This window comes from Panthera leo, chromosome B2 (assembly GCF_018350215.1).
Source record: "Panthera leo isolate Ple1 chromosome B2, P.leo_Ple1_pat1.1, whole genome shotgun sequence".
Taxonomy (NCBI): Eukaryota; Metazoa; Chordata; class Mammalia; order Carnivora; family Felidae; genus Panthera; species Panthera leo.
The window spans coordinates 62,796,246-62,822,382 of NC_056683.1; the positions used below are offsets into that span (position 1 = coordinate 62,796,246).

The window sequence follows — 26,137 nt, forward strand, 5'->3', positions numbered from 1 at the left end:
TTAATGTTTATCTTTACTTGCCTATATTCTCATCCATGCCTCATTAATATGATTTACTGCCTTGTTTTTTCTTTTTATAAAAATGATGACCCTCTCTCATGGAGTAAGATGGTTTGAAATTCAACTGCTGCTTGAATTTGAACACTTAGATGTGATCAGTATTCTGTATCAGGGCACCTAATCAAATTGTGTCATCTGTTCAAGAGTAAACTCTGGGTTTCATTATTTGAAATAACAATTACTACTTTTCTTTCATTCAAACTCGATTATTATAATGTTCTGAATTTTTTAATTCCCTTTTTCTTAGCAAATGTAGTTAGCAACCTAATTATGTAGCAACCACATTACTTTCTCAGTTCTTTAAAACTCTGGCTAATACCCTCACCCACTTCAAAGTGGAAATGCCTTCAGAGTTTTATAAAATAGCAGCTCAATTTCAATGTCCCTGAACCTAAGGGAGAGTATGATCTAAGTTCTATTTGAGGAATAATTTTCCAGTTTATTTTTGAATTATTATCTTCCACATATTGAGTTAATTTCCCAAAAAGTATAGGCTTTATTAAATGATTACCTTGCTGACATACTTCTAGAGGAAATCAAAACAGTTTAAAATGGTACAAGTTAACTTACTTGACTCTATAGTCAGAAACTTTGGTACTGATTCCTTTCTAGTCGGGAAAAAAATATGTATTTTTTTCAATCTGACTTTATTCATATGCTCATACTATAGCCACACCACACCAATAAAAAATAATTGTCTCAAAATATGCTCACATTTTTTTTGAAAGAAAAAATTGCTTAGTAGCAATCTCTCAGAGGTGGGATTTAATATTGACCTTTGACTTTCTATGTCAATATAATAAATAAATAATATTTCTTTAACCTTTCTAATCTAATATTGAATATATTTGATTTATTTTATTTTGTATCAATTTTTGTATCTATTTTCATATCAGTTTTATCCAACCTGATATAATTTCATCTAATGTCTAGAAACTTGAAGTTAAAATTTGCCTGTGTGCCTAAAATCTGAAATTAACATACTATATCAGTATAATATGGTGCTATTTGTTCATAAAATTCTGATATATTTCTTAATTTCTACCACACATTGGTGATAGAGAAACTCATCCAAAAAGTTTATATTATTTTTCACCATTTCAAGCATATTTATTAGACTGAATTTGTGGTAGAGCCATTAAGGCAGATATAGGTAACATATCAGCTTCATTGAGATTATTTTTTCCAGTTTAGATGGAAGAGCAGGGAAGCTAACAATTGGATTGACCCAGCTGTGAGATTTTTCCCAGAGGATATAATGGAAGATCAGGCACATTAATGAAACATATATGGGTACCTTCGAGTCTAATCTTTCACGACTAGGGTGGCTGGGTAGCTCAGTCAGTTAAGCAGCCAACTCTTGATTTTGGCTCAGGTCATGATCTCATGGTTCATGCGTTTGAGCCCATGTCGGGCTCTGCGCTGACAGCACAAGAGCCTGCTTGGGATTCTCTGTCTCCCTCTCTCTCTGCCCCTCCCATGCCCACGCTCTCTCTCCCTAAAAATAGATAAATAAAACATTTGAAATTTCGTGACTTATTTGAATGGAAAGCATGAAGAATTAGTTAAGATGAAAGCAATAGAATCATTCCTAATCTTTATAAGTATAAAAGAAATGACAAAGTTGAATTATATGTATTTGTGTAGAGAATGTCTAGTTTTAGTTTTTACTAGCCCTTTGATATTTATTACTTTCTAACATTTTGATAATTTATTGTCAAAAGTATAGTTTAATGACTTGTAGACAATATGAGGAATGAACTCAGGGAACAAACTTTGGTGCAAGGAAAAGCAACTTATCTGTGCAATGGTAGATTCTCTTTACCTTAGCAATTAATATACCTTTAAAAAAACCTAATGAGCATTTCTTTATTTTAGGGTTCAGGTGGTATTAAAGGTGAATTTGGTGCTCCTGGAATTCCTGGGGAAAAGGTATGTGGATTTGCCATTTGTTTAAGTTTTGTGCCTGTTTTATTTTTTTTTAATTGTTATTATATTTTTTAATTTAAATCCAAGTTAATTAACATATAGTGTAATAATGATTTCAAGAATAGAATTTAGTGATTCACCACTTATATATAACACCTAGTGCTCCTCCCAACGAGTGCCCTCCTTAATGCCCATCACCCATTTAGCCCATCCCCCCCCTACACCCACCAGCAACCCTCAGTTAGTTCTCTATATTTAAGAGTCTCTTATGCTTTGTCTCCCTCTCTGTTTTTATCTTATTTTTGCTTCCCTTCCCTTGTGTTCATCTGTTTTGTTTCTTAAATTCCACATATGAGTGAATCATATAGTATTTCTCTTTCTCTGACTGATTTCAGTTAGCATAACACACTCTAGTTCCATCCATGTTGTTGCAAATGGCAAGATTTAATTCTTTTTGATCACTGAGTAATATTCTATTGTATCTATGTACCCCATCTTTATCTATTCACCAGTCAGTGGACATTTGGGCTCTTTCCATACTTTGGCTATTGTTGACAGTGTGGCTGTTTTAAAAGGTTGTACCAGATAGGAAGAGAAAATATACAGAATAAGTCTGATTGTTAAGAGGTCAGCAAACTATGGCCCTGTAGCGGGCTGCCAAAAACTCCCAGTGTATGATTTTGTGATTAATGTTGTGGTGGAACACAACTACACTCATTTGTTTTCATATTGTCTTAGGCTGCTTTTATGCCACGTGGCAGTGGTAGGTAAGTGTGGCAGAGATCAGATGGCCTACAAAGTCTAAAATATTTACTGTCTGGTCCTTTGGAGAAAAAACTTGCTGACCCCTGCTCTGGAACATTTCCCATTATTACAAGAGCCCCAAAGCTTCTTAGTTTCATTATTTTATGTTATGCTATAGTAGCTTTTCATACATATTTCACTGTAGACATAAATTAAACATTTAAAAATATAGTACCACACGAGATGTTATAAATAAAAATACAAGAGATATGTCGATCCATCAATAAAATGCTATAAATATAGTATTTATCTCCTAAAACGGTTGATTTTTCACATTGTCTTTTTTAGTACTGTAAAGATAATTCTGCATGATGAATTTACTCACAAGAGGTTAGTGTGGCCATTCAGCATCTTATTTAAGTTCAATTTTGTTTTATACATTTTTTATTTGAGTATAATTGGCATGCAGTGTTACATTAGTTTCAGGTGTACAACATAGTGATTGAGCAATTCTATAGGTTATGCTGTGCTCACTGCCAGTGTAGCCACCGTCTGTCACCGTACAACGTTATTGCAGTACCACTGACTATTCCCCCATGCTGTGCCTTTTATTCCTGTGACTTATTCATTCTGTATATTTGTTCAGTTTTTATAGAAACTTTGAAATTGTTATGTTTGTAAATTAAACTGCAATTAGTTTGTCTTATTTTTCATGATTTCTGAGTGTGTGTGTAGGCATATACACACATAACTTAAACTGCTTAATTATTAAAGTGTCACATGTTGATGCTAAGAAAATGTTCTTCAGTACAGTAAGTTTAGGAAAGGTTTATGTAGCTGTTTTAGCTGCACTAATTATCAAGTGAGTCCATTGTGCCTCATTATCCAGAAGGCCTTGACCCTGTGGTTATTAACGTACAGTTGTCACAGGAGTACCTGAAGCTGAAGTGGTGAGAAGGTCCAGAAATTGTCAAATAGTTTTTGAGTCCTTCTTAAATGTGTCTGAGAGCTGACTGCTTCATTGCTGCTGCTTTTTCATTTTAGAAATTATTCAGCCCCATATGCAATTTTCCTTACTCTTCCTGTAGTAGTATAAATATTGGACTCAGTAAAATCTTTGTGGAATGATACCTTGCCACGACCTAATATTTATTTGGGATGCTATCCTCTTTTTTTTTTTATTAAAAAATTTTGTCTTAATGCTTATTTATTTTTTGAGAGAGAGATAGAGTGACAGGGTGCAAGCAGGGGAGGGGCAGAGAGAATGGGAGACGCAGAATCCGAAGCAGGCTCCAGGCTCCAAGCTGTCAGCACAGAGCCCGACACGGGGCTTGAACTCGTGGCCTGAAAGATCATGACCTAAGATGAAGTTGAACGCTTAACTGACTGAGCCACCCAGGCACCCCCACTGCTATTCTCTTTTTAACTAAGCTTACTGATGACATTAATTGCAGACTCTTCAGAAGTAAACATTTATTCAAAAGTCTAATTCCTTCAAAATGCTTTTTCCTCTACAGAATACGACTCAGTCATCTATCTCCTAAGGAGATTGCCCCTAGTCAAAATTTGCTTTATACAGTTATTCCACCATAATAATAATCAGATTTTTTGGATTTCAGATCACTGAGATTTTTTGAATTACTTTGAATATAGGAACTTTGTTTAAGCCAAGTGCAGAATCACTGGAGTACTTGGACTATAAAATAGATTATAGATCATTGGACATCTTTACAATGGGAAGTAAAGTTGATATAATTTTATACAGTAAATTATGGGGAAGCAGGATAACATTCTCCTGGAATAATTTAGAATAGAATTTACTTGGGGCGCCTGGGTGGCTTAGTCGGTTGAGCGTCCGACTTCAGCTCAGGTCATGATCTCATGGTCTGTGAGTTCAAGCCCCGCGTCGGGCTCTGTGCTGACAGCTTAGAGCCTGGAGCCTGTTTCAGATTCTGTGTCTCCCTCTCTCTGACCCTCCCCTGTTCATGCTCTGTCTCTCTCTGTCTCAAAGATAAATAAACGTTAAAAAAAATTTTTAAAAAGAAAGAATAGAATTTACTAAGATTTGTTTAAAATACCATTAATTTCATTACTCCAAAGTGACATCTCTTGGATCCTATTGATGAAAACCAGGTGTAAATTGCTGCTGATTGTGGAGGAGGCTCTCAGCTCCTAAAAGTTGCTGTCAACAGACTGAATTCAGTACAAGAACTAGATAAAGTAATGAACAGGCTCAAATCAGTCAAAATAATATCAATCAAGGGCCATGACAGTAAGAAAGTAACAGGCTGGAATGTTAAATATGCAAGCTAAGCAATTCTCTGCAATACATAATTTCTTAGAAAAGAGAGGACATTTTTGGCAGAGTGAAGGAACTGGAGCAAGATGTAGTGTTGCAGAGACAAACACTACTCAGAACTAAAGATTTTGTTTATTTTCCTAGAAGCTCAAATTTATAGAAAGAATTTAATGTGATGATCTGTACTACAATTAAAGTAAAACTTCAATGAATATAAAGACATATACCAGCTACTAATTAACTGGTTGAGCCTAGTAATTCTGGGAAATGGAAGCCTCAGCCCTTGGAGTCCATTTGGTTGAAATGGTGATGCAGTCAGTCTCACAAAATCAGTGAGCTTCAGTGTCTATGTGAAGACACTGTCTCCAGGGAACTTAAAAGCTAATGTGAAAAATGGATAAAGAAGTGTCATATGTATATACATATATGTGTGTGTATGTATATATATACATATATATGTATATGTATATATATATATGTAAATATAACATTAGTCAGCCATAATAAACAATGGAATCTTGCCATTTGCAACAACATGGATAGATCTAGAGAATATAAAGCTAAGCAAAAGAAGTCAGAGAAAGATGAATACCATATGATTTCACTCATATGCACAATTTAAGAAGCAAAATAAATGAACAAAGAAAAAAAGAGACAACACAAAAAATGGACTCTTAACTATAGAGAAGAAACAGATGGTTACAAGAGGGGAGGTGGTGGTGGGATTAGAGAAATAGATGAAGGGAGAGTACACATCATGATGAGCAGTGAGTAATATATAGAATTGTTGAATCACTATATTTTATACCTGAAACTAATATAACACTGTATGTTAACCATATTGGAATTAAAATGAAAAACTTAACAAAAAAAGTAATGTGATTAAAGGGAAGCTGTATCAATGGTGTTCTAAAACCAGTGCAGATTGTCCTAGCAAATACGCTTTGTTTCTACAAGCAGTTTTCTTTGGGTCTAGTTTATTTGAGTTGCTCTTAGAGCCTCACAGACAGAATTCATGCAGCTTCCAATGGCGTTAAACATGGTATCAGACTACACTTAGCCATTGGATCCTGGTTTCATGCATCTTCAGAGACTCTCCTCAGTGACTAATACCAGTATCCATAGAATCACGACTCTTTGACCATAGCCTGTCCTCAAGATCAGAGTCACTGGTGGTACCGGGTCTGCTTCTATCTTGTCACTTAATTCACCTGTTAAAGGGATGCAGCATTCTTAAGTGAAGAAATGTCACCTGAAGAGTGTTTTTCTCGCTTCCATAATCCACAGGTTACCATTTATTTAAGATAACTCTAATGAGGGGCGCCTGGGTGGCTCAGTCAGTTAAGCATCCGACCTTGGCTCTGGTCATGATCTCATGGTTCGTAAGTTTGAGCCCCGCGTCAGGCTCTGTGCTGACAGCTCAGAGCCTGGAGCCTGCTTCAGATTCTGTGGCTCCCTCTCTCTCTGCCCTTGCCCTGCTTGTGCTCTGTCTCTCCTTCTCTCAAAAAATAAATAAATATTAATTTTTTTTAAAAAATTAAAAATAAAATAACTAATGAATATGTACAGAATAAACATGACAACAAAGCTACTATGTTATCTAATGGCATGCCTAATAAGTTTTAAATATTGACTCCAGTAAGGATATGTCAATTTTTCTTAATTTTTAAAATTTAAAAGTTTTAAAGTTATAGTTGTGAAGATGAGCACTTATATTTGAGGTAAAAATACTTCCATTGTTGTAAGATGAAAATAACTTGATTGATTTTTCTGAGTAAACTTCCAAAGAAAATTATTAGTTCTTAAAGTATGATGTATTCTCAGAACTGTATCTCCCACATCTGGCTTAATGTGACTCATACTTATCTCCCAGACTATTCATATAGCATCCCCAGGCTTAACTTTGATTCTTCTTCTCAGCATTTGTACTTCTTTCAGGCTCTTTTTCTTAGAAGTAGAAATGCTTAAGGGTTCTGTTAAAAGATAAAATTAAAAAAAAAAAAAGATGAGTTTTCTCACTTGGAACAAGAACATATGCAAAGTGCCATAGAACATATATCTCTGGTATAATATTCTCAAAGTAAAACTTTCTTAATTTTTTAAGGTTTACTATTTAAACTAGAAAGCTGATTTATGTTAATGCAGTGAAGCATATTCTGAGCAGTGTAGAATAGAATTTGTATTATAGCTACACTTTATACTTACATCCAGTGTGATACCATAATAAATTAAGTGATTTGCATATAAATCCTATTATTCTAAAACAGACCTACACCTTGAAGTTTGGCTAGGTGATAGCAGTAAATTTTTTAAGTCAAAGCTTTGAACAAACTATTAGTTTCTTCTGAGGCCCAGGAGAAAAATAGTACACTAAACAACACTATATTATGAAATCAATTTATGGGATATGTCAAGTCATGGAGAATGAAGAACTTTAGCATTTAATTAGGTTATTTTATGATTCCAATACTCATCACCTCATGTAGACTTGCACTAGGCATTCTAAACTTATATGTACAACCGTATAGCCAACACACTGCAAACAAATAACTGTCCCCTATACATTTATGCCAGCACAGCAAGTATCATTAGTTATTTGTCACTGGTGACTTCTGGGAAGCATGGTTGGACAGAAGCCACTGTCAGTCAAAATGAGTAAATTGGATGGTCTAATTTCCACTGACAAGTAAAACACTTAATGCATAAGATCACATATGCATGCACCCATATATATGTGCATGCACCCACATATGAACACACGTGCTCACAACTCACCATGGTATGTGGTGGAAAATGAGATGAAGATATGGATACTGGGAGCCAATCCTGCCCACAGTATTACCTTCAAACATACCAGTCAAAGCATTCTTGTATTAGCTATTTGAATATTTCAAACAAAAAATTACCTTATTCTCTATTTCACATATATATGTTAAATATGTTTTCTGAGAAGTGGGGATACTTTTTAAAAATAGGAATAATTATTTTCTAGCCATCTTAATCCTAATAATGTGATAGTAAAAGTTGAATAAATACAGAACCTAACTGCTAAAACCAATTTTCTGTTTGCTTACTTACTTATAATTTGTTCCTAAAATGTTTATTTTACTAAGAAAACTGTCATGAAAATAACTTTTTTTCCCACAGAGTAGGTATGCAATAAACGATAGCCATCACTGTTGTGCCATTCAGATACTAACTATCCGGAGTTAGATGGCCTATGTTTGAATTGCAGCTCCAATCCTCACTTTTTAATTTTAGGGAATGTCTCTTGGTTTCTTCTAAGTTTTCTCTTCTTTAAAATAGGCATTATATTGTATCTACTTATAGTTTTGTCTTAAGGATTAAATGAGATTATTCATAAAAGTGGCAGCTCAGTGCCTGATCTATAAATATAGAAGTCTCCGCTTATCAGTGGTCAACTGCAATCTGGAACAGATGGTCCTGGTTAGAAGGTCAGTAGTAGCCTAACAGTACGTCATTCACCTCACTTCATCTCATCACATAGGCATTTTATGGTCTCACATCATGACAACAAGAAGGGTGAGTACAGTACAATAGGATATTTTGAGAGAGAGAGAGAGATCATATCCACATAACTTTTATTAAGAATATTGTTATAATTGTTCTATTTTATTATCAGTTATTTTGTTAATCTCTTACTGTGCCTAATTTATAAATTAAACTTTATCATAGATGTGTATGTGTAGGGAAAGACAGTATATATAGGGTTTGATACTATCTGTGGTTTTAGGTCTTGGAAGGTATTCCTTGCAGATAATGGGGGCAGGGGGAAAGTATATCTATTTGGTAAATAGATATAATTTTAAAAGAAAATAGTTTGATGATTCTATTATTCTAAGTTTAGGCTTACTTTGAAACTAAAGTAGAACTCATTTGAGGGAATTTATATTATTTATTCAAAATACATTTAGTGAAAAATGTTGAAAGTCACACATATTTTAGATAATTTTGACCTCTAAAAGCAAATTAAATTTTCATGTTAGCAAACCAATTAATTTTCTATTTAACTGAAATACGGGGGCGCCTGGGTGGCTCAGTCGGTTAAGCGTCCGACTTCGGCTCAGGTCATGATCTCGCGGTCCGTGAGTTCGAGCCCCACATCAGGCTCCATGCTGACGGCTCAGAGCCTGGAGCCTGTTTCCGATTCTGTGTCTCCCTCTCTCTCTGCCCCTCCCCTGTTCATGCTCTGTCTCTCTCTGTCTCAAAAATAAATAAACGTTAAAAAAATTTTTTTTAACTGAAATACGTATGAGCATATCCTTTTACAATAATAATAATAATAGCCATTTACTCAATTATTATGTGCTAAACACTGTCAAGGGACTTCTTTGCATTGTTTTATTCATTTCTCACAGAATCTCTGAGGTAAGATTCATTATCATCCATATTTCACAGATTAAGAAACTAAGAAAGTATAAAAACTTCCCCAAAGTTTCATAGCTAACAGGTAGTGGGCCAGAATTTAAATCTTACCCATATGCGTTCATAGCTCTTACACCTTCACCGTATCATCTCATCTTGATAGCTCCTCAAGTATATACATTCCCTTTGCACAAACAGTTCTGAATTAGATCTTAACTTCATTTGCCTACAGCCTGGAGAGGGAACTGTAGAGAGAGTTTCCTAAATTCTGCTGCAGGGAGGGCTGTGTTCTTTCTCTTTACATCCATGGACCTCTTTTAAAGTCTACCCAGCCGGAGAGATTCTGACTCTCCCACCCTAAGAAAATTGTATCCACCAAAATAAATCTTCATCATATGTTTTTTCACCAAATGAAAGTATTTTGTTTAACTTTACCTTCCAAAATAAGTATTATGAAGACAACATGATTTTATTTTGTTTGGTTTTCAATTTCAAAATTATATTTGAAATAAGCTTTTAAAATTCCCATACCTGGACTGTCTGGAGATCCTTATCTGCCCTGCACACCCACCTCTGCAGACCAATCATGGCCACACTCTCCAGATTACCTTACCTCAACAGCTAGCCTAGAAAATTCTCTTTATGTTCTCTATGAAATATGCTTTTGATATGTAATTATATAAATAGGTATATACAATATAAATTACTTTTGGTCATACATTTATTATATATTCTTTTGATCAGAAACAAAAGTGTTTAATTTAGCACGATGAGTTTTTTAAAAAAATATTGAACTTCTAGAGATAAAAAGCCATATGCATTAAAGCACTTAAGAAGTATATCTGATAAAAAAAGAATGAAATCTTGCCATTTGCAACTACGTGGATAAGAGGCATTAAGGAATCTACTCCTGAAATTATTGTTGCACTATATGCTAACTTGGATGTAAATTAAAAAATTAAATTAAATTAAAAAAAAAGAAGAAGTATATCTGATAATGTGATGAGAGAGTTGCCAAGTTACATGACTTAAAAACAGCCAGGCTAACTATTCTCATACCGAAGAGCTTTGTGTGAGGCACTTTTTGTCATGAACTCTGGAGCCCCCAGTCTCTGCTGCTGTGGGGCGAGATTGAGCTGGGCACACCCACTGTCTATCTGCCTTTGTATTCCTTTTGGGTTGGAAAATGAAATGAAATGACTGCAATCTCTGAATCTTGATCTTTCCCTTAAAAAGACATTTTATGAGAAGACCTCAGCTTCAGGAAATAAAGGCAGATGATGTTACCATTTATGAAAGTGCAGACAAGGCCAGTAGCTATTGTGAATTGTAATGAACCCTGAGACAGCCCTGCTCCAGATGTAGCATTCATGCCTTAGAGACTCAGAAACTTATAGGTGTTTATTGGAAAAGCTAGAGAATTTTTTAAAGCTATTTGGCTTTCTATCTATATTACCTAGTTTCACCTCATTTCCCATTGAAATTTAGAATTAATATTAATTTCAGAAGTCTTCCCAAGTTTAAAAAAAATAGTTAAAACACCTATTTGTATGAGACAATTTATTGTAGGAATCAAAACACTAAATGAGAAAAAGAAAGAAGAAAGAAAGAAAGAAAGAAAGAAAGAAAGAAAGAAAGGGCAATTAACCTTTATTCTAACAATGGGATATTTCCTTCCTATGAACTTGTCAAATTTACAAAACAAGTATGAGCCATGTTAGAGAAAATACCTCTTAAACTGAGAATCATCTATATACTTCTGTATTTCAGAAAATTCTTCAGCAAATGAAACAGTCAAATCTGGACATAGGATTAGACTTCTTATCACAACCAGTATTCATAGAAAAAATGGCCACATGAAAACAGTTTTGTCAACCTACTGTTGTCTCACTTATTAAAGTTACAAGGATGATACTTGAATTATCAGTGAAAAATTATCACCTTTACATGGAGTAATCCTCATTTCATTGTCTTATTTGTAGGCATTATTTTGATTCAATATAGCAGTAAGAAGCAGAAACCTGAGAATGACAGAGGGAATAGAAGGACAGGAAAAAGAAAAAGAAACTTGCTCACTCTGCAGTTGATTTTATTTCTTAATGGTTTCTTATTCCCTTCTAATGCCTTCCACTCACACCCCAAGAAGAGCAGTTGGCAGAGAACACAACAGATGGATGACAAGCTCAACACATGCAGTGGATCTGGCACCCAGGCACTTGACTTTTATTTGCTAAACAGCCAGATTTCGAGAACTTAGTCTGCTGATGTTCCTACTTGGTTTAATGCACTATGAGAATCTAGCACATAAATATTAAAATATTGCCATAGAAAGATCACACGGTCTCTGTTTCTCTGCATAGTTTAGTGGCTAATTATTTTATTCTTTATTTAAAGGGGTAGATGGTATTTGATAAAGACATCTATAATTTCAGATTAGAGTTTTCTAAAAGCGTCTCTGTCTAAAGGAAACAGACATAGCCAGTGTAAGGTACCGAATGAACTTGTTAGATACTAAGTAGAGGATTTGAGAGCATGATCACAGATGATTGGTACCTTTCTTCGCTTCGACCATCACTGCATTTTCACACATTACCAGATTCAAAGCTCAAGAAAAATTACATCTTCTTGGTAAAGTCTCGTTGACACAAGACGAATTAACAGCCCCTTCACTCTGCTCACATAGTATTTTATTTACATTATCAGTATAGTTTGTGTCTTTATCTCTACTGTGAGATCCAGGAGAACAAGGTCTTGTTCCTGTAACTGCAGCACTTGACCCAGCATATGGCACCTGATTGATTCTAGATAAATGTTTGTTGATTTATTCAGAACTCAAGTGGACTTAGCCCCAGGCCAATAGAGAAAATAAATTGAAGATGATTGTTAGAAAACTGTGCTGAGGGGTAGTTGGAAAAGGCAGTGGTGCTTCAGTACAAGTCTTCTGTACTTTCCGCAAAAGCACGCTTCAGGGAAATAGGAAGGTAGGAAAATCTCTTATCTACCTAGCAAAGCTTGCAGATGTTGCTTCCTAGAGTGAAATCTAATAGAAGTGTGTGCAACTACAGAATTTGTTTCCCATTTTCTCTTGGAGAAACTATGTTCTTTCTTCTCTTCCAAGCATAAACCTGAAGAAGTTATCATGCTCTCTTTTTTTCCAAATAAGGTTTGAAAAAATTCTCCTGACTTTCTTACAACATTGCTAAGGCATATTCTTTCTCCATATCTTCACAACGATTTACCTCAGGGCTAAAGATAAATAACCAATGACTTCGCTAGTGCGAAGTGCATTTAAGCTCCACTAGAAGTAATTGATATGGAGTAGAACTATAAATTACTCATCATGAGGAATACTTTGGACAGGAAATAGTTTGCACTTACTAGTATCTCACTGACCTCAATTAGGGGCTTACTGATGACACTTTCCTTCTCTTTATATCTTACATCATCTTTCACTTGTTAGAATGCTTGATTCAGATGTCAGTTACTACACTTTGGGTATTTCAGGAGATGATTCACATTAAATGTCTTCTGTTTCCCTAGTACTTTTATGAAGCTTTGAGTTTACTTAAATACTGTTTTATAACTCATCTCACAATATAGTGAAATCCAAAACACTTGTTCTTGACAAATCCACTTAAAAAAATCATCACAGGTACATAGGAGCCCAGATTTTTAGTGGGCTCTACAACATTGTCCAACGCCCAGTTCCCTAACTTTGTTAGATATGGAAAGAGTTGTTTACCTGTCCAAATAATTTCAAAGTTACTTGTTTTCTTGTTTTTTTTTTAATTTTAATAACTCAGTATAATTTTCATTCTATCAATTTATAAAAGGATTGTAAGATATATTCCCTCAAAAGAAAAACTTAATGGTTGTAGTTGACTACAAGCTCAGTGTATACTTAAGCAATTCAACTTTAAAAAAACAAGTTGTGTTAATATAAGTACTATATAGTATCCAGAACAAGAAGTGTGTGTGTGTGTGTGTGTGTGTGTGTGTGTGTGTGTGACCCTCCTGTTTTTATTCTATGTGGTGAGATCATTTCTGGAGTGATGTGCTGAATTCTGAGTTCCATATTTTAAAAGATATATTGGCTGACCAATGTGCACCCAGAAAACAGTAACTAACATATTAAGGGACTCCAAACTATCATTTGAAAAATTATTGGTTTACTGAGTAGGCTTGATAGTGACACAAAGGGATGTCATACATAAGACCAATAAGAGATTTTTCCTTTGTAATATAACACTAATGAGCAGAAGGGTGCCTGGGTGGCTCAGTCCATTAAGCATCTGACTTGGGCTCAGGTCATGATCACGTGGTTCATGGGTTCAAGCCCTGTGTCAGGCTCTGTGCCCACAGCTTGGAGCCTGGAGCTTGCTTTGGATTGTATGTCTCCTTCTCTCTCTACCACTCTCTTGCTCATGCTCTGTCTCTGTCTCTCTCTCTCTGTCTCTCTCATAAATAAACTTAAAAAAAAAACACTAGTGGGCAGAAATTTGGGGAAGGTTAATTTGACTTCAGAAAGCATTATTGCAGTATTTGCATAAAGAGTTGTTTTGTTCTGCTCTCCAAAATACAAATTAAACAGCAAAAGTGTCTGACTACTGAAGTTTTCAGTAGAGTCAGTACCTCGACAAATGTTTTGATGGAGGTGGTGAATAAAAAGGTATGAATTTATTTTTGTCCCTATGTGAAAGACTGCCCATCCTGCTCATTTTCTAAGTATGTGTACTTGCGTATACTTGTGTCCCCAAACATGTACATTCAGGTTAATAGTTTTTGAGACGGTAGATGTTGGGTTCAGCTACTACTAACTCCCCATATTTACATTACTATGATTAAGACATGTATCAACCATATATTGCCTTTAAGTGGGCTGGTTTTCCCTTCTTTGAAATGACCCATAAGAATAAGTAATAATAGGATCTCACTCATTTTATGGTTAAGAATGATATAAATTTGCCTTATCCTGAACATTAATACGATAATATATCCCCGTGTGTTTGCTGCATTAAAGATCAAATACATATGAATAATTCAAAAAGTTTGAAGTTTTAAACCCTATAAGGTATACAGTTTTTTAACTTGATGATTTACTTCTTGGAATAAAGTCCAAGAAAATAGAAGGAAAAAATAATCCTCCCTGAAATAAAAGACTTAGATTGGATGAGATGTCTGAAAAAAAAAAAAAAAAAAAGGTGTATATTCTATTTCCTGAAATGCTTCGTTGAGTGGCAACAATTTAAGAACCATAAAAATTCAATTTTTGAAGATTACATCCTGAGTAAAGCAGATGTATAGTCGGAAACATAGAGGCCAAGTGAGTGATACACAAAATCAAAATCAGATTTACTTTTAGCTGCCTCTTTTATTGGTTTTCATGCCGGAATTCTGGCATTCCATTTCGATGTTTCTTCCAGCTATTTCGCTCAACATTCAATTTAGGTAAATTTTCTCTTAATAAAATGAGTTAATTAGTAGGATAATACTGATATATTTCCAAGTGTATACTATATTTGTAAAGGAGATTAAGTTACTGGAAAATGTACTGTAGAATGAAGTGATGGGCCACGTTAAAATTTTAAATATAGAAACAGTATTTTAGTAGGATCTCAGACTCTTTTTTTAAAATGTTTTTTATTTCTTAGTGTGTGTGTGTGTGAGAGAGAGAGAGAGTGCATGTGTGCGTGCAAGCAGGGAGAGGGGCAGAGAGAGAGCGAGAGAGGCTCCCAAGCCAGCACAGAGTCATGTGGGGCTCTACACAGGACTTCACACAGGGCTTCACACGGGGCTCATTACAGGGCTCATTGTGGAACTCAATCCCACAACCTGAGCTGAAACCAAGAGTCAGGAGCTCAACCGACTGAGCCACCCATGCATCCCACATCTCAGACTTTTTTTTAAAATTTTTTTAAATATATGAAATTTATTGTCAAATTGGTTTCCGTACAACACCCAGTGCTCATCCCAAAAGATGCCCTCTTCAATACCCATCACCCACCTTCCCTCCCACCCCCCATCAACCCTGAGTTTGTTCTCAGTTTTTAAGAGTCTCTTATGCTTTGGCTCTCTCCCACTCTAACCTCTCTCTTTTTTTTTTCCTTCCCCTCCCCCATGGGTTCCTGTTAAGTTTCTCAGGATCCACGTAAGAGTGAAAACATATGGTATCTGTCTTTCTCTGTATTGCTTATTTCACGTAGCATCACACTCTCCAGTTCCATCTACGTTGCTACAAAGGGCCATATTTCATTCTTTCTCATTGCCACGTAGTAGTCCGTTGTGTATATAAACCACAATTTCTTTATCCATTCATCAGTTGATGGACATTTAAGCTCTTTCCATAATTTGGCTATTTTTGAGAGTGCTGCTATAAACATTGGGGTACAAGTGCCCCATGCATCAGTACTCCTGTATCCCTTGGGTAAATTCCTAGCAGTGCTACTGCTGGGTCATAGGGTAGGTCTATTTTTAAGTTTTTGAGGAACCTCCACACTGTTTTCCAGAGTGGCTGCACCAGTTTGCATTCCCACCAACAGTGCAGACTTTTACATCAGAGTGTGGATACCCAACTTTTTAAACCAAAACAAAAAAAAAATCACCACAACATAGTATATAACTTTCAATTTTCTGGGCTTACATGTAGTTACAAGCAAATTTCCATTTACTTGTTTAATCTGCTTTTCTTTGCTTGGTCTCTTTGGGACTAGGTTTATAAACTATAGCCCTGGGGAATGTGATTTCTTATCAAGTGTCCTTCAGACAACTTGTATTTCCTGCATAATAAGAAAAGACATAGATTCCAATGTCAAAAGAATCAGGAAAACTAATAATTTATCTTTTATGCCTAGCTGTGCTTACTTCAGGGAAATGTACAGTGATAAAAAGGAGGTAAAATGAAATCCTTTGATCACTTTTTCAGAAAGCCACCAGCTGGCCCTAAATCACACCTAAGTTTTTTCCAAAAGCTTCCCAAAGAGGTTTTACTTTGAATTCTGGAAAGGGTGCTTTAGATTGCTCTGTGAAGTTGAAGATCGGCTATGCATTACAGTAATAACACAGCAACACTGCTGTCAGCAGCAATGTTAGATTTGGCCCTGCTTTGTATTACACATATTCATTCACTTGTCCTTCTGTACTTTGAATTTGTAACAAGAAAAGGACACAGATTCTTTGTTGGAAAAACCTATAATAGAAAGTCTATGCCTCAGAAACAAGTTTGGAACATTCTGGTAGCTATGAGAAACATTGATTGTAATTTTCTCTCAAAAATGCACTGAAGTATTGATCAGAAGCCAAGAGAGAAACTTCTTATTTCTTTGTTTCTGCTGAGACTGGGAGGAAGGAGGAACAGCAAGAGTCCAGAAAAAGCAGCTAATGTCCACCCATCCAGTAGTTTTAGGTAGGCATTTATTTGCTCAGTAGAATTCCATTTGACCTCAAGCTGCGTTAGGTTTTGGATATAGTCTTTAGTTTTTATGCTACTTAACAAATCTTTTTTTTTTTGGGGGGGGGGTTGGATATGAACAAAAACAAATATACTAATTTATCCCTTAAGAACTAGAAAAATAACAAATGATTTAAAATTATTAAAAGTTTCAAAATGGCTTATCTCTGATAACTTCAAGAAAATCAGCGAGAAGAAAATAAAAAGGTTTCTGAATACCAGTCTTGCAAACTTTAAGCTTCAACAGTATCCACTCCCAATCTGAAAATCGTGTACCTACTGGTGTGTGAAACTGAGTTTTTCCTGGGAAAATAATCAGTTGGTATCCCTGAGATTATCTGGGATTTTAGGATTAGGTTTACAAAACAAATTCCTAGTCAGGAAAGAGTGGGGACCAGTGAACACTGACCGTAGGAAAATACAACATTTTAACTGCAATAATCATGAAATCGGTGTCCATTAAAGAGAGAAAAACAGCTTGATATCACAGTTTTAGCGATTTTTGGTATCCAGTTAGCAGTGTTTCTGGGTGGAGCCCTAAACTGACATGTGCCAGAAGTGACTTTAGGTGCTAGTACTTGGAACACATAGTACATAGCAGTGGGCTCTAAACAAAGAAAGAGAGTAGATACTGTCACTACTTTTTTTTCCCCAAAAAAGTATTTTTGGCAGTGTATACTGTATCAGTGTACTTTACTGGATTACATGCCATATCTTGTTATGATGTGTAACTTGTAATATGATATAAAACATTATATTAGACCAACCGATGAAACTAATTCTGCTCCTTATGGACAAGTGGACATACTTCTGCGATGAGTAACTGAAGCTCAATTTCCACAGAATGTTCCCTGGTGTCAAATACTGAATGTGCTTTTACTGTCACTTTATCAAATGAGATGGGAAGTTTCTAATATATTTGTATAATAGTGCCCGAGGTCTAGAACTATAAAAATGTTTTAAAGAATAGAAATATGCTTATTACATAGGTAAGTACATTGTATTTTATTGATGCTTCAACACTTAATTACACTTAGCAGCAAAATTTTGCCTTTACTGTTTAGTATATTTTTTGATGATAGCAGTTCTACTGTGAAAAACTTAGATAACTTAATCTAAGAACAGCCCTAGACTTTAAAATATGTGTGTCTGTATATAGTGGTACAACCCTGTTATAAATGACTAAACCTTTCCAAAATATATTAATTAATGAAATAATAATTTTCTCTTTAGATTTAGAATATATTATTGCTATTTTAAAGTTTGAAGATGTGATTTTTTTCTTTTATATCATTTTAAGAAATGATATCTAACTTCATTCTAGGTAATGCTGAAAAATTGTTGTCTTATAAATTACTTATAAATGTTTTCTAGAAATAAAGTAGATCAATGGAATTTTTAAATTATTTTGAGCTGCCTCAACCTGCAAACTCAGGAGTCAAGTCAGTTCCTATAAGCAGAAAAATTCCTAAGCCCCCATTGAGAATGTGTACATCCTCCCAGGAATATCTCATTCTAGCTGGTGTGCTGTTTACAAATCACGCTTGTCAAAGAAATGACCCATGAATTCCAGTAATGGAAACTGATAAGCATCTGCTGAGAACCTTTTTACCCAAGAAAGGAACCAGATGAATGTAAAGAACTAAAAATTCTTTTAAGCAATTTTTCAAGTAAAATGGGATTGGGTTTGTCTTCAAAATTGATTTAAAGGCAATCAATGGATATGAGTTTTATATATGCAAATATACACAGACATACACGTGTTTACATACATATCTGTATGTCTATTGCTATAATAGATGTGATACATATCTATAATAGATGTATAGATGTATTCAGTTTTTATATGAGATCATTTACAAGCCAGAATTAAATCTTTTCCATGAGACAGTGTAGGGATGTGGCTATGTGCACAGAGCTGAAGTATATGTGTTCAAATTCCATTTCTATCTCCTATTTTGTGTAGGATGGTGTGATCATCTGTTGTAAGATGATCATAATCTATCTACCCAATAGATTTGTTGTGAGAACAGTTCCTGGCCCATAGAAATCCTATTCCAGGCTTTAATATTATGTCCAGAGGTTTGAAAAGAGAACATGAAATAAGGGGTACTAAATAGCTGTGGAGTTAGAGAGACCTCATTGAAATCTCAGGTAGTGCCACAAGTTGGGTGACCCTGAGCATGACTCAGAGACTCTGTTTTCTTTATTTTCTTTTTTTAGGTTTATGTATTTATTTTTAAAGAGAGAGAGGCAGAGAGAGAGGCAGAGACAGAGGGAATCCCAAGCAGGCTCCATGCCTGCAGCACAGAACCTGATGTGGGGCTCAATTTCATGAACCATGAGGTCAAGAACTGAGCCAAAATCAAGAGTCAGACACTTGACTGAGCTCCACAAACCCCCCAAGACTGTTTTCTTATTTTGTAAAATTGAAGTACTAACTCTATAGTTGTAAGATAAGGAGGGATAGATAAAAAGCCCCTGAATGTGATAGATGTTCAGTATTAGGCTACCTTTCCCCACCAAGCTAGAACTAATTCTTAAAGACTGCAAAAATTTCTTTATTCATTTGTTTTTTGCTAATAAAATTTATTTTCTATACATCTTGTAGGGTGAAAATGGTTTGCATGGAGTTCCAGGCTTACCTGGTCAAAAGGTAAAGAGTTTTTGAATGTTTTATAGAAATTAAGAATTTAACATCTTAAAAATTGAATCTGCATATAGTATAGCGAAGACTCAGAAAGTTTATTTGATGAAACTTAATTCCCTGAAAGGCTCTTAGAAAGCCACTAATCAGTCTTTCAAAGAGAACCCATGGAAGTAATCCCTTTTCAAAGGAATCACTCTAGGAGAGAGCTTTAGCAACATGCTTCTCCAGAGAAGTCAATGATCATGCTTTCTGGGGGCCAGTGGAGTGTACAGAGCTGCTCTGATTGTGTTTTCACTGTTACTAGCGTCTAAAATGAAGAGCGGAATAATTTTTACCACCTTTGACTGTATTTGGTTCTTTCTTATTTATCTTCTTTTTGTATTTCCCAGGTTGGCTAAACATAATAGTTACACTGACATAAAATATTAAATGTTACAAAGATGCTACAACTAACCTCTTCAAAAAATATCTTTCAGAATAACAAACTCATAATAAAGATTTTTGCCTTGACTAGGCTGCTTGTTTCTGTACCTACTATCTTTCTCTTTACCAAGGTGAACTTCACTTGTACCTGTCCCAGGACTCTCTCCTCCTGGAAAGGAGTGTGACCAGCATTGCTGGAAGCACAGAGACTGGTCTATTCCAGTTTCCTGGAGGGATGGGGAGCCACTTCAGGTGGGGCCAGCTGTCATGATACCACTCAGATAATCTCACCACAGGGGAGAGCATTACTAATGCAATATTAGATGCCCACCCCAGCCAACCATATCATCTCTATGCTCTGAAAGTTTTACAGGTCTTAGCAGCAAGATGTCAGAAGTTACTACTGCATCTAGGTTTTTCTCTGTAGCTAAAAATTTCCATTTAAAAAAAAAGATGTGCATTTATTTATAGTTACAGTGTTTGAAAAATCTTCCCTTACTTGGCTTGATAAAGATAATAAGATTGAACTGGCAGCGATAAAATGGCAAGCTTCTGAATTTCTTCACAGCAACTCTAGACAAAACCCATTGATACAGCATGTGCTGCCTCTGTGAGTTGAGCTGCAAGCCAAGGGATGTGCAGATTTATCTACTGGGAAATAGTTTTGGACTTTCCAGCAGCTGTTTGTGGTGGCTGCATCATGCTGACATTGTGACTGATGTACTGGGGGGTGTAGCAGCTTCGATGTCAGCTTGAATTAACAGATCAAGTTAAAGTCTATATTTTAGGAAAAATGGTCGAGTAAAGATAGACCATATATTCAGTGGCACATATGCCCAAATACTAACCTATTGTCTTTCCTGGTACCCTTTTAAAGGGAAAATGAAGCAGAAATAATAATTTAATCATGTATGTATGTGTGTGTATACATGTACACATATACATATTTTGATTGCAGGTATTATTTATAATATATACACAGACACTATACGTATAGTAAAAACCTGGCAGTTCGCTTCTAACATGAATTTTAATTGTGTCAAGTGTCACCTTGTTGCAGCATTATAGAAAAACTTGACATAAGAAACCCTTCATCCCTTATCTCTGTGCACTCAGGAAATATTTCATTTATTGAGTGCATCTTGTGAGTGGAGGGGTGAGGATGACCTATATCCAGCATTCACTTGCTGGCTGTGTTGTCTGGAGTGCCTGACATGTACTTGGCATTCAATGAATATTTGTTTGAATGTATGCATCAAACATCAGTACCATAAGTATCTGTGCAGAATTAAGTGGGAAAATAAGCTTGTTGGGTCAGAGAGCGTTTTAGTTGAGGAATAGGAGACTTACACCTTTTGGAATAATTATGGTGGTTGAAAGCCAGCAGCCCTACAACTGCCAACGCCCTTTCTGTGACTGAGAGCCAGGTAAAGAACATGTTCGGCTCTGGTGTCAGAGCTGGAGCCAGGATTCGGGGTTCAAACCTGAACTCTCATTCATCACACAGCTCCCACTGGAATGGTATTCCATAGAAGTCAGCATGAGAAGGCTGTTTCTGCTGGATCTAGTGAAATAAATGGTAATAGTAATAATAACAATAATGGCTAACTTAGTCAGTGCCGGGCACTATGTTGATGCATTCAATTCTCAAAACACCTCTGAGAAAGGTACAGTATATAGAGAAATTCAGGTTTATGGAAATGACATTGCATGGAACGTACTATAGTGAAAGTGTGGCTTGTACTCTTTAGTATTTAGGAATATTTAAATTTTGTCTAAGTTAATATTGGTTTAAAAATTTACATATTAGAAATGGTTTTTATTAGTTATTGGAAACATTATCATTATTATTGTAATAATTGTGTATATTAAAAGTAGTGTTCCCATTATTATATATACCATATTCCTCTTCTACAGGGAGAGCAAGGTTTTGAAGGCAGCAAAGGAGAAATTGGTGAAAAGGTAAATATCTCTCATTACATAAGCATCTATAAAAATAAATTGTGTTCATGAAAATATTTTGAAGTGGAATATCTAACTTCTCTTATACTTTCTATATCCAGAATTCAGTAATTTTGTATAAAAAAACCTTAAAATATTTATTTCACTTAAGTTATACTTAATACACTGGTGATTTTCAGACATCTTTCTAAACTTTGGATGGTACTTTTATCTAGATATTTCTCACTAAATGCATTTCATTGATATATAAATGATTAAAACATTTATTAAGCAGTATATTTGTGTGCTATCACATCACTGCTGCACTGTGTCCAAGTCTTTAAATATTTTGTTTACATGTATACCTGGTTTATCAGTAGAATTTTTCCTGAGGAAATAAATAAGAAGGACTGTAATTGGGTCAAACAGAAAATAGATGTGAAAATAGAATAGTTTGAAAGAGTTAAAATAAAGGGATGGTTTACTTTATTTATTTTTTAAAGTTTATTTTTATTATTTATTTTGAAAGAGCACAAGCGGGGGAGGGGCAGAAAGAAGGAGCTACAGAATCCCAAGCAGGCTTCACACCATCAGTGCAGAGCCCAATGTGAGGCTCACAAACTGTGTGATCATGACCTAAGCCGAGATCAGAAATCAGATGCTTAACCCGAGTCGGATGCTTAACCAACTGTGCCACCCGGGTGCCCTGGAAGGGATGGCTTAAAAGGGACAGTTTAAAAGAAAAAACACAGAGATTGTGTAATATCCCAGATTGGGTTATAGTAAACTCCTTAAACTCTACAAGTTTATCAGACTCAGAAGCAAAGAAAACTATGGATAGACGTCCAGATTGGTGCTGAGAGAAGTGGTTAACCCAATATTCAAGCAATCTTTGTTTTACAAATTTACAGCCTTCTACTGAAAGTACAGAGAATAGAAGTGCCTTAGTCATCCAAAATTTCCCTTCAGACAATCATTTGAGTCCTTCTGCTTTTCATAAGTCCAGTTTGATTTTTAAATAGAACAAAACAGTACCATTCCTTTGTTTCATAAAATGTCATGTAATTGGACAGCCAGAATAAGGGAAGGGGGAGAGATAATCTCAAATTAGACAGTGTTGCCTGTATTTAGTTTTCTGGGCCGTGATCAGTTGTTTGCTTCTTCCATAAGTATTTTAAACAGAATGAGCATCTATAATAATTGTAAGACAAATTATGCATAATGTAAGCTACTTGCTAATTACTTTTCCTCATAGAACTGTAAGAGAAAAGGACAGCCATATAATAATCATATAATTGAGAATTCCATTAAATTATGACTATTTTTTAAAAAGTGGATCTCTCCTCTTAGGAATCTTTTGAATATATTTTTTTTAGTAGAATGACAGTCATTGCCTTTAAATAAATGCTTTAGGGGCACCTGGGTGGCTCAGTCGGTTGGGTGTCCGACTTCGGCTCAGGTCACGATCTCGCAGTCCGTGAGTTCGAGCCCCGCGTCGGGCTCTGGGCTGATGGCTCGGAGCCTGGAGCCTGCTTCCGATTCTGTGTCTCCCTCTCTCTCTGCCCCTCCCCCGTTCATGCTCTGTCTCTCTCTGTCTCAAAAATAAATAAAACGTTAAAAAAATTAAAAAATAAATAAATAAATAAATAAATGCTTTATTTACACATGTTCCTGTTTTATTAATGGGACTTTACCTGTAGGAATAAGTGAGAATAAGCAAGGAAAGAAAAACTCTCTGTCATTTAAAGTCACCATCTCACTAAAATCTTAGTGGTTATTTTGATATTTTATATACATGGTTGGTATTACTCAGTAATAGATTCTCACAGGCTATGAAGTATAGAAAACTGTTCAATATATTTGGCTTTGAAGATTTCCCTTCTAATTCCTCATACCTATTAACAATTGCCTTCAAATAGTTTCACCAAGAGGTAAAAATATTTATGGAGAATGATGGAGATAACAGAAAGATATAAAGCATCAAATAGAAAAGACTGTACCTTGAATGAGAATTATAATTCAAATGGCTTATAGCCACATGTAAAATTCACATAATAACCCGTATAATAAAAATATATTCTGCTTTATTATTTACCAAATAGCAAATGTTTGAGTTTTTCAGTGTTGCATGTTACATATTCTGATCTATGACCACATGTATTTTTCCATGAGATAAATAATTAATGTCAACTTTTTGTTCCTAGATTAGAAACTGTGTTTCTAGATTAATTAAATAAGTATGTGAAGCACTCATTTCCATGTGATACAAGCATGAAATCCTTTCACTGCTTACAACATAATTTGTTTTCTGAACAAAGACTACTTTATGTATTTATTTTTAATTTTTTTTTTTTTTGAAGTGTATGTGGGCATCCCGATTGGGTGCGGGCAGGTTGCAGGGGTGGTGAAAGAACTCACCCAAGACAGAACAAAAGGGATAAAAGTTTACTGAATACACTGCAAAGGAGCAGCATACAGAACAGCGAAGGACAAACCGTTTGCCATGAGGAGGTGGTGAGAAGCTATAGTTATAGAGGGGGGTAAGGGAATATGGAGACATATGGAATTTTACCTTTTTTGGTAATCTTAGGAACTGTGTCTGGTTGTAAGTAGCCCATTGGTTGGTTAGGACCTATGGCTTAATGAGCCTGTGCATTCAGCTCGGTAGTCACTGTGGACCCTTTTGACTTGCTCAAGTTTCCATTACTCAAGCCTGTGACCTAAAACCAGCCTCTACAGTATAGTTGACATGAAATGTTATATTAGTTTCAGGTGTACAACATAGTGATTCAACAAGTCTATACTTGATGATATGTTCACCTCAAGTGTAGCTACCATCTGTCACCATACAACACTATTACAATACTTTTGACTTTATTCTCCATGCTGTACCTTTCATCCTGTGACTTATTTGTTCCATGCAAGCCTCCCACTCCCCTATACCCATTTTGCCCATTCCCCTACCCCCTAAAAGATAATTTAAATTGAATTTATTTCTTTGTGTAAGACTATATAATTACAATAAGACTTACCTTTCCTCTTTAATTGTCTCATTGTGGCCTTTACTGTGTTTACAATTTGACTGTTTTGAATGATACAATTCACTAGTTGTAAAACAAAAGAATTCAGGGAGTTGTTATTGCTCAAAGATGTCCTACCTACCAAAGGCACATGGCTACCAGTTGAACAAGAAAACACATATCAACTGTCAAAGAGAAAACGCTATGTGATGATCTTAAAGTATCTTCATAGTGATGATACCACTATATGTTACTTTTTTAATGTTTATTTTTTGAAAGAGAGAGACACACACAGAGCATGAGTGGGGGAGGGGCTGAAAGAGAGGGTGGCTCAGAATCTGAAGCAGGCTCCAGGCTCTGAGCTGGCAGCACAGAGCCCAATGCAGGGCTTGAATTTACAGACAGCGAGGACCTTCGACTTAGCTGAAATTGGATGCTTAACTGACTAAGCCACCCAGGCTTATGTGGTATTTCTATAATCCAGTATAAACCAAGTAGAGAAATCTGCTGTTTTCCTTTATGACTACAAAACTAGCCTCTAGGCCAGTTTAATTCATGAGCCAGACTGACCAGGTGGTTCCTCAGCACGTCTAAAGTGGTATCCTTAGTCCAGAGAAGAATTTATGAAATGTGAACAAGTAGAGAGGACCTGATTTGAGAGTATATTCCTGAGTCTGTAGCAACTTAGGGAAGAAATTCGTGTATTAACTGAGCAAGCACAATTCAGCCAAATCAGTCCTGAAGTGAAAATCATTTGAAGAACTAGTTCTTTCTCAAATTACTTACCGCTGGCAGGACTTTCCCTGAAGACAGCTATTTTCAGGTTCACTATTCTTTGGTTTAACATGTAGATGTATATGAATGAACCCATCCCACTGCCCCATTGCCTGTTGCCAAAGGCAGGTGAGCATCACTCAAGGATCCTTTGACTCTAACAGCATGCCTCATGAGGCAGGAGGGAGGAAGTCTATATTCTGACTGGGGAATAGACTCACAGCAGGGGGTCTGTGTTCTGGTTTCTCTGTGTCTTTAGGAGTGCTCCTAGGCATCCATTCTTTGGAGGATTTTCCTTAGGTTTCTTCAGAATTCTTGCAGGTTTTGTATGGGCTACTACTAGTGAACAAATGGAGAGTGCACCCTTGAGGTGGCAGTTACCCCTGTACTGTGTCAACCTTCCTTGCAGTGATACAGCCATTAACCATTCTTTTATGTTGCCATTCAAACTCCAACACAGTTTT

The 26,137-nt window shown here is 35.7% G+C and overlaps 1 protein-coding gene across 3 annotated transcripts in view; it reads left to right on the top strand.

Moving 5' to 3' along the window:
- COL19A1 (collagen type XIX alpha 1 chain) overlaps window positions 1–26,137 on the top strand; it is a 380,294-nt gene that overhangs the window by 74,381 nt on the left and 279,776 nt on the right. For all 3 annotated transcript variants that reach the window (XM_042939135.1, XM_042939134.1, XM_042939133.1), the window contains 3 exons: window positions 1,939–1,992; window positions 19,477–19,521; window positions 21,856–21,900. In XM_042939135.1, the coding sequence (XP_042795069.1) occupies window positions 1,939–1,992; window positions 19,477–19,521; window positions 21,856–21,900 (144 nt within the window). The remainder of the gene's footprint in view (window positions 1–1,938; window positions 1,993–19,476; window positions 19,522–21,855; window positions 21,901–26,137) is intronic.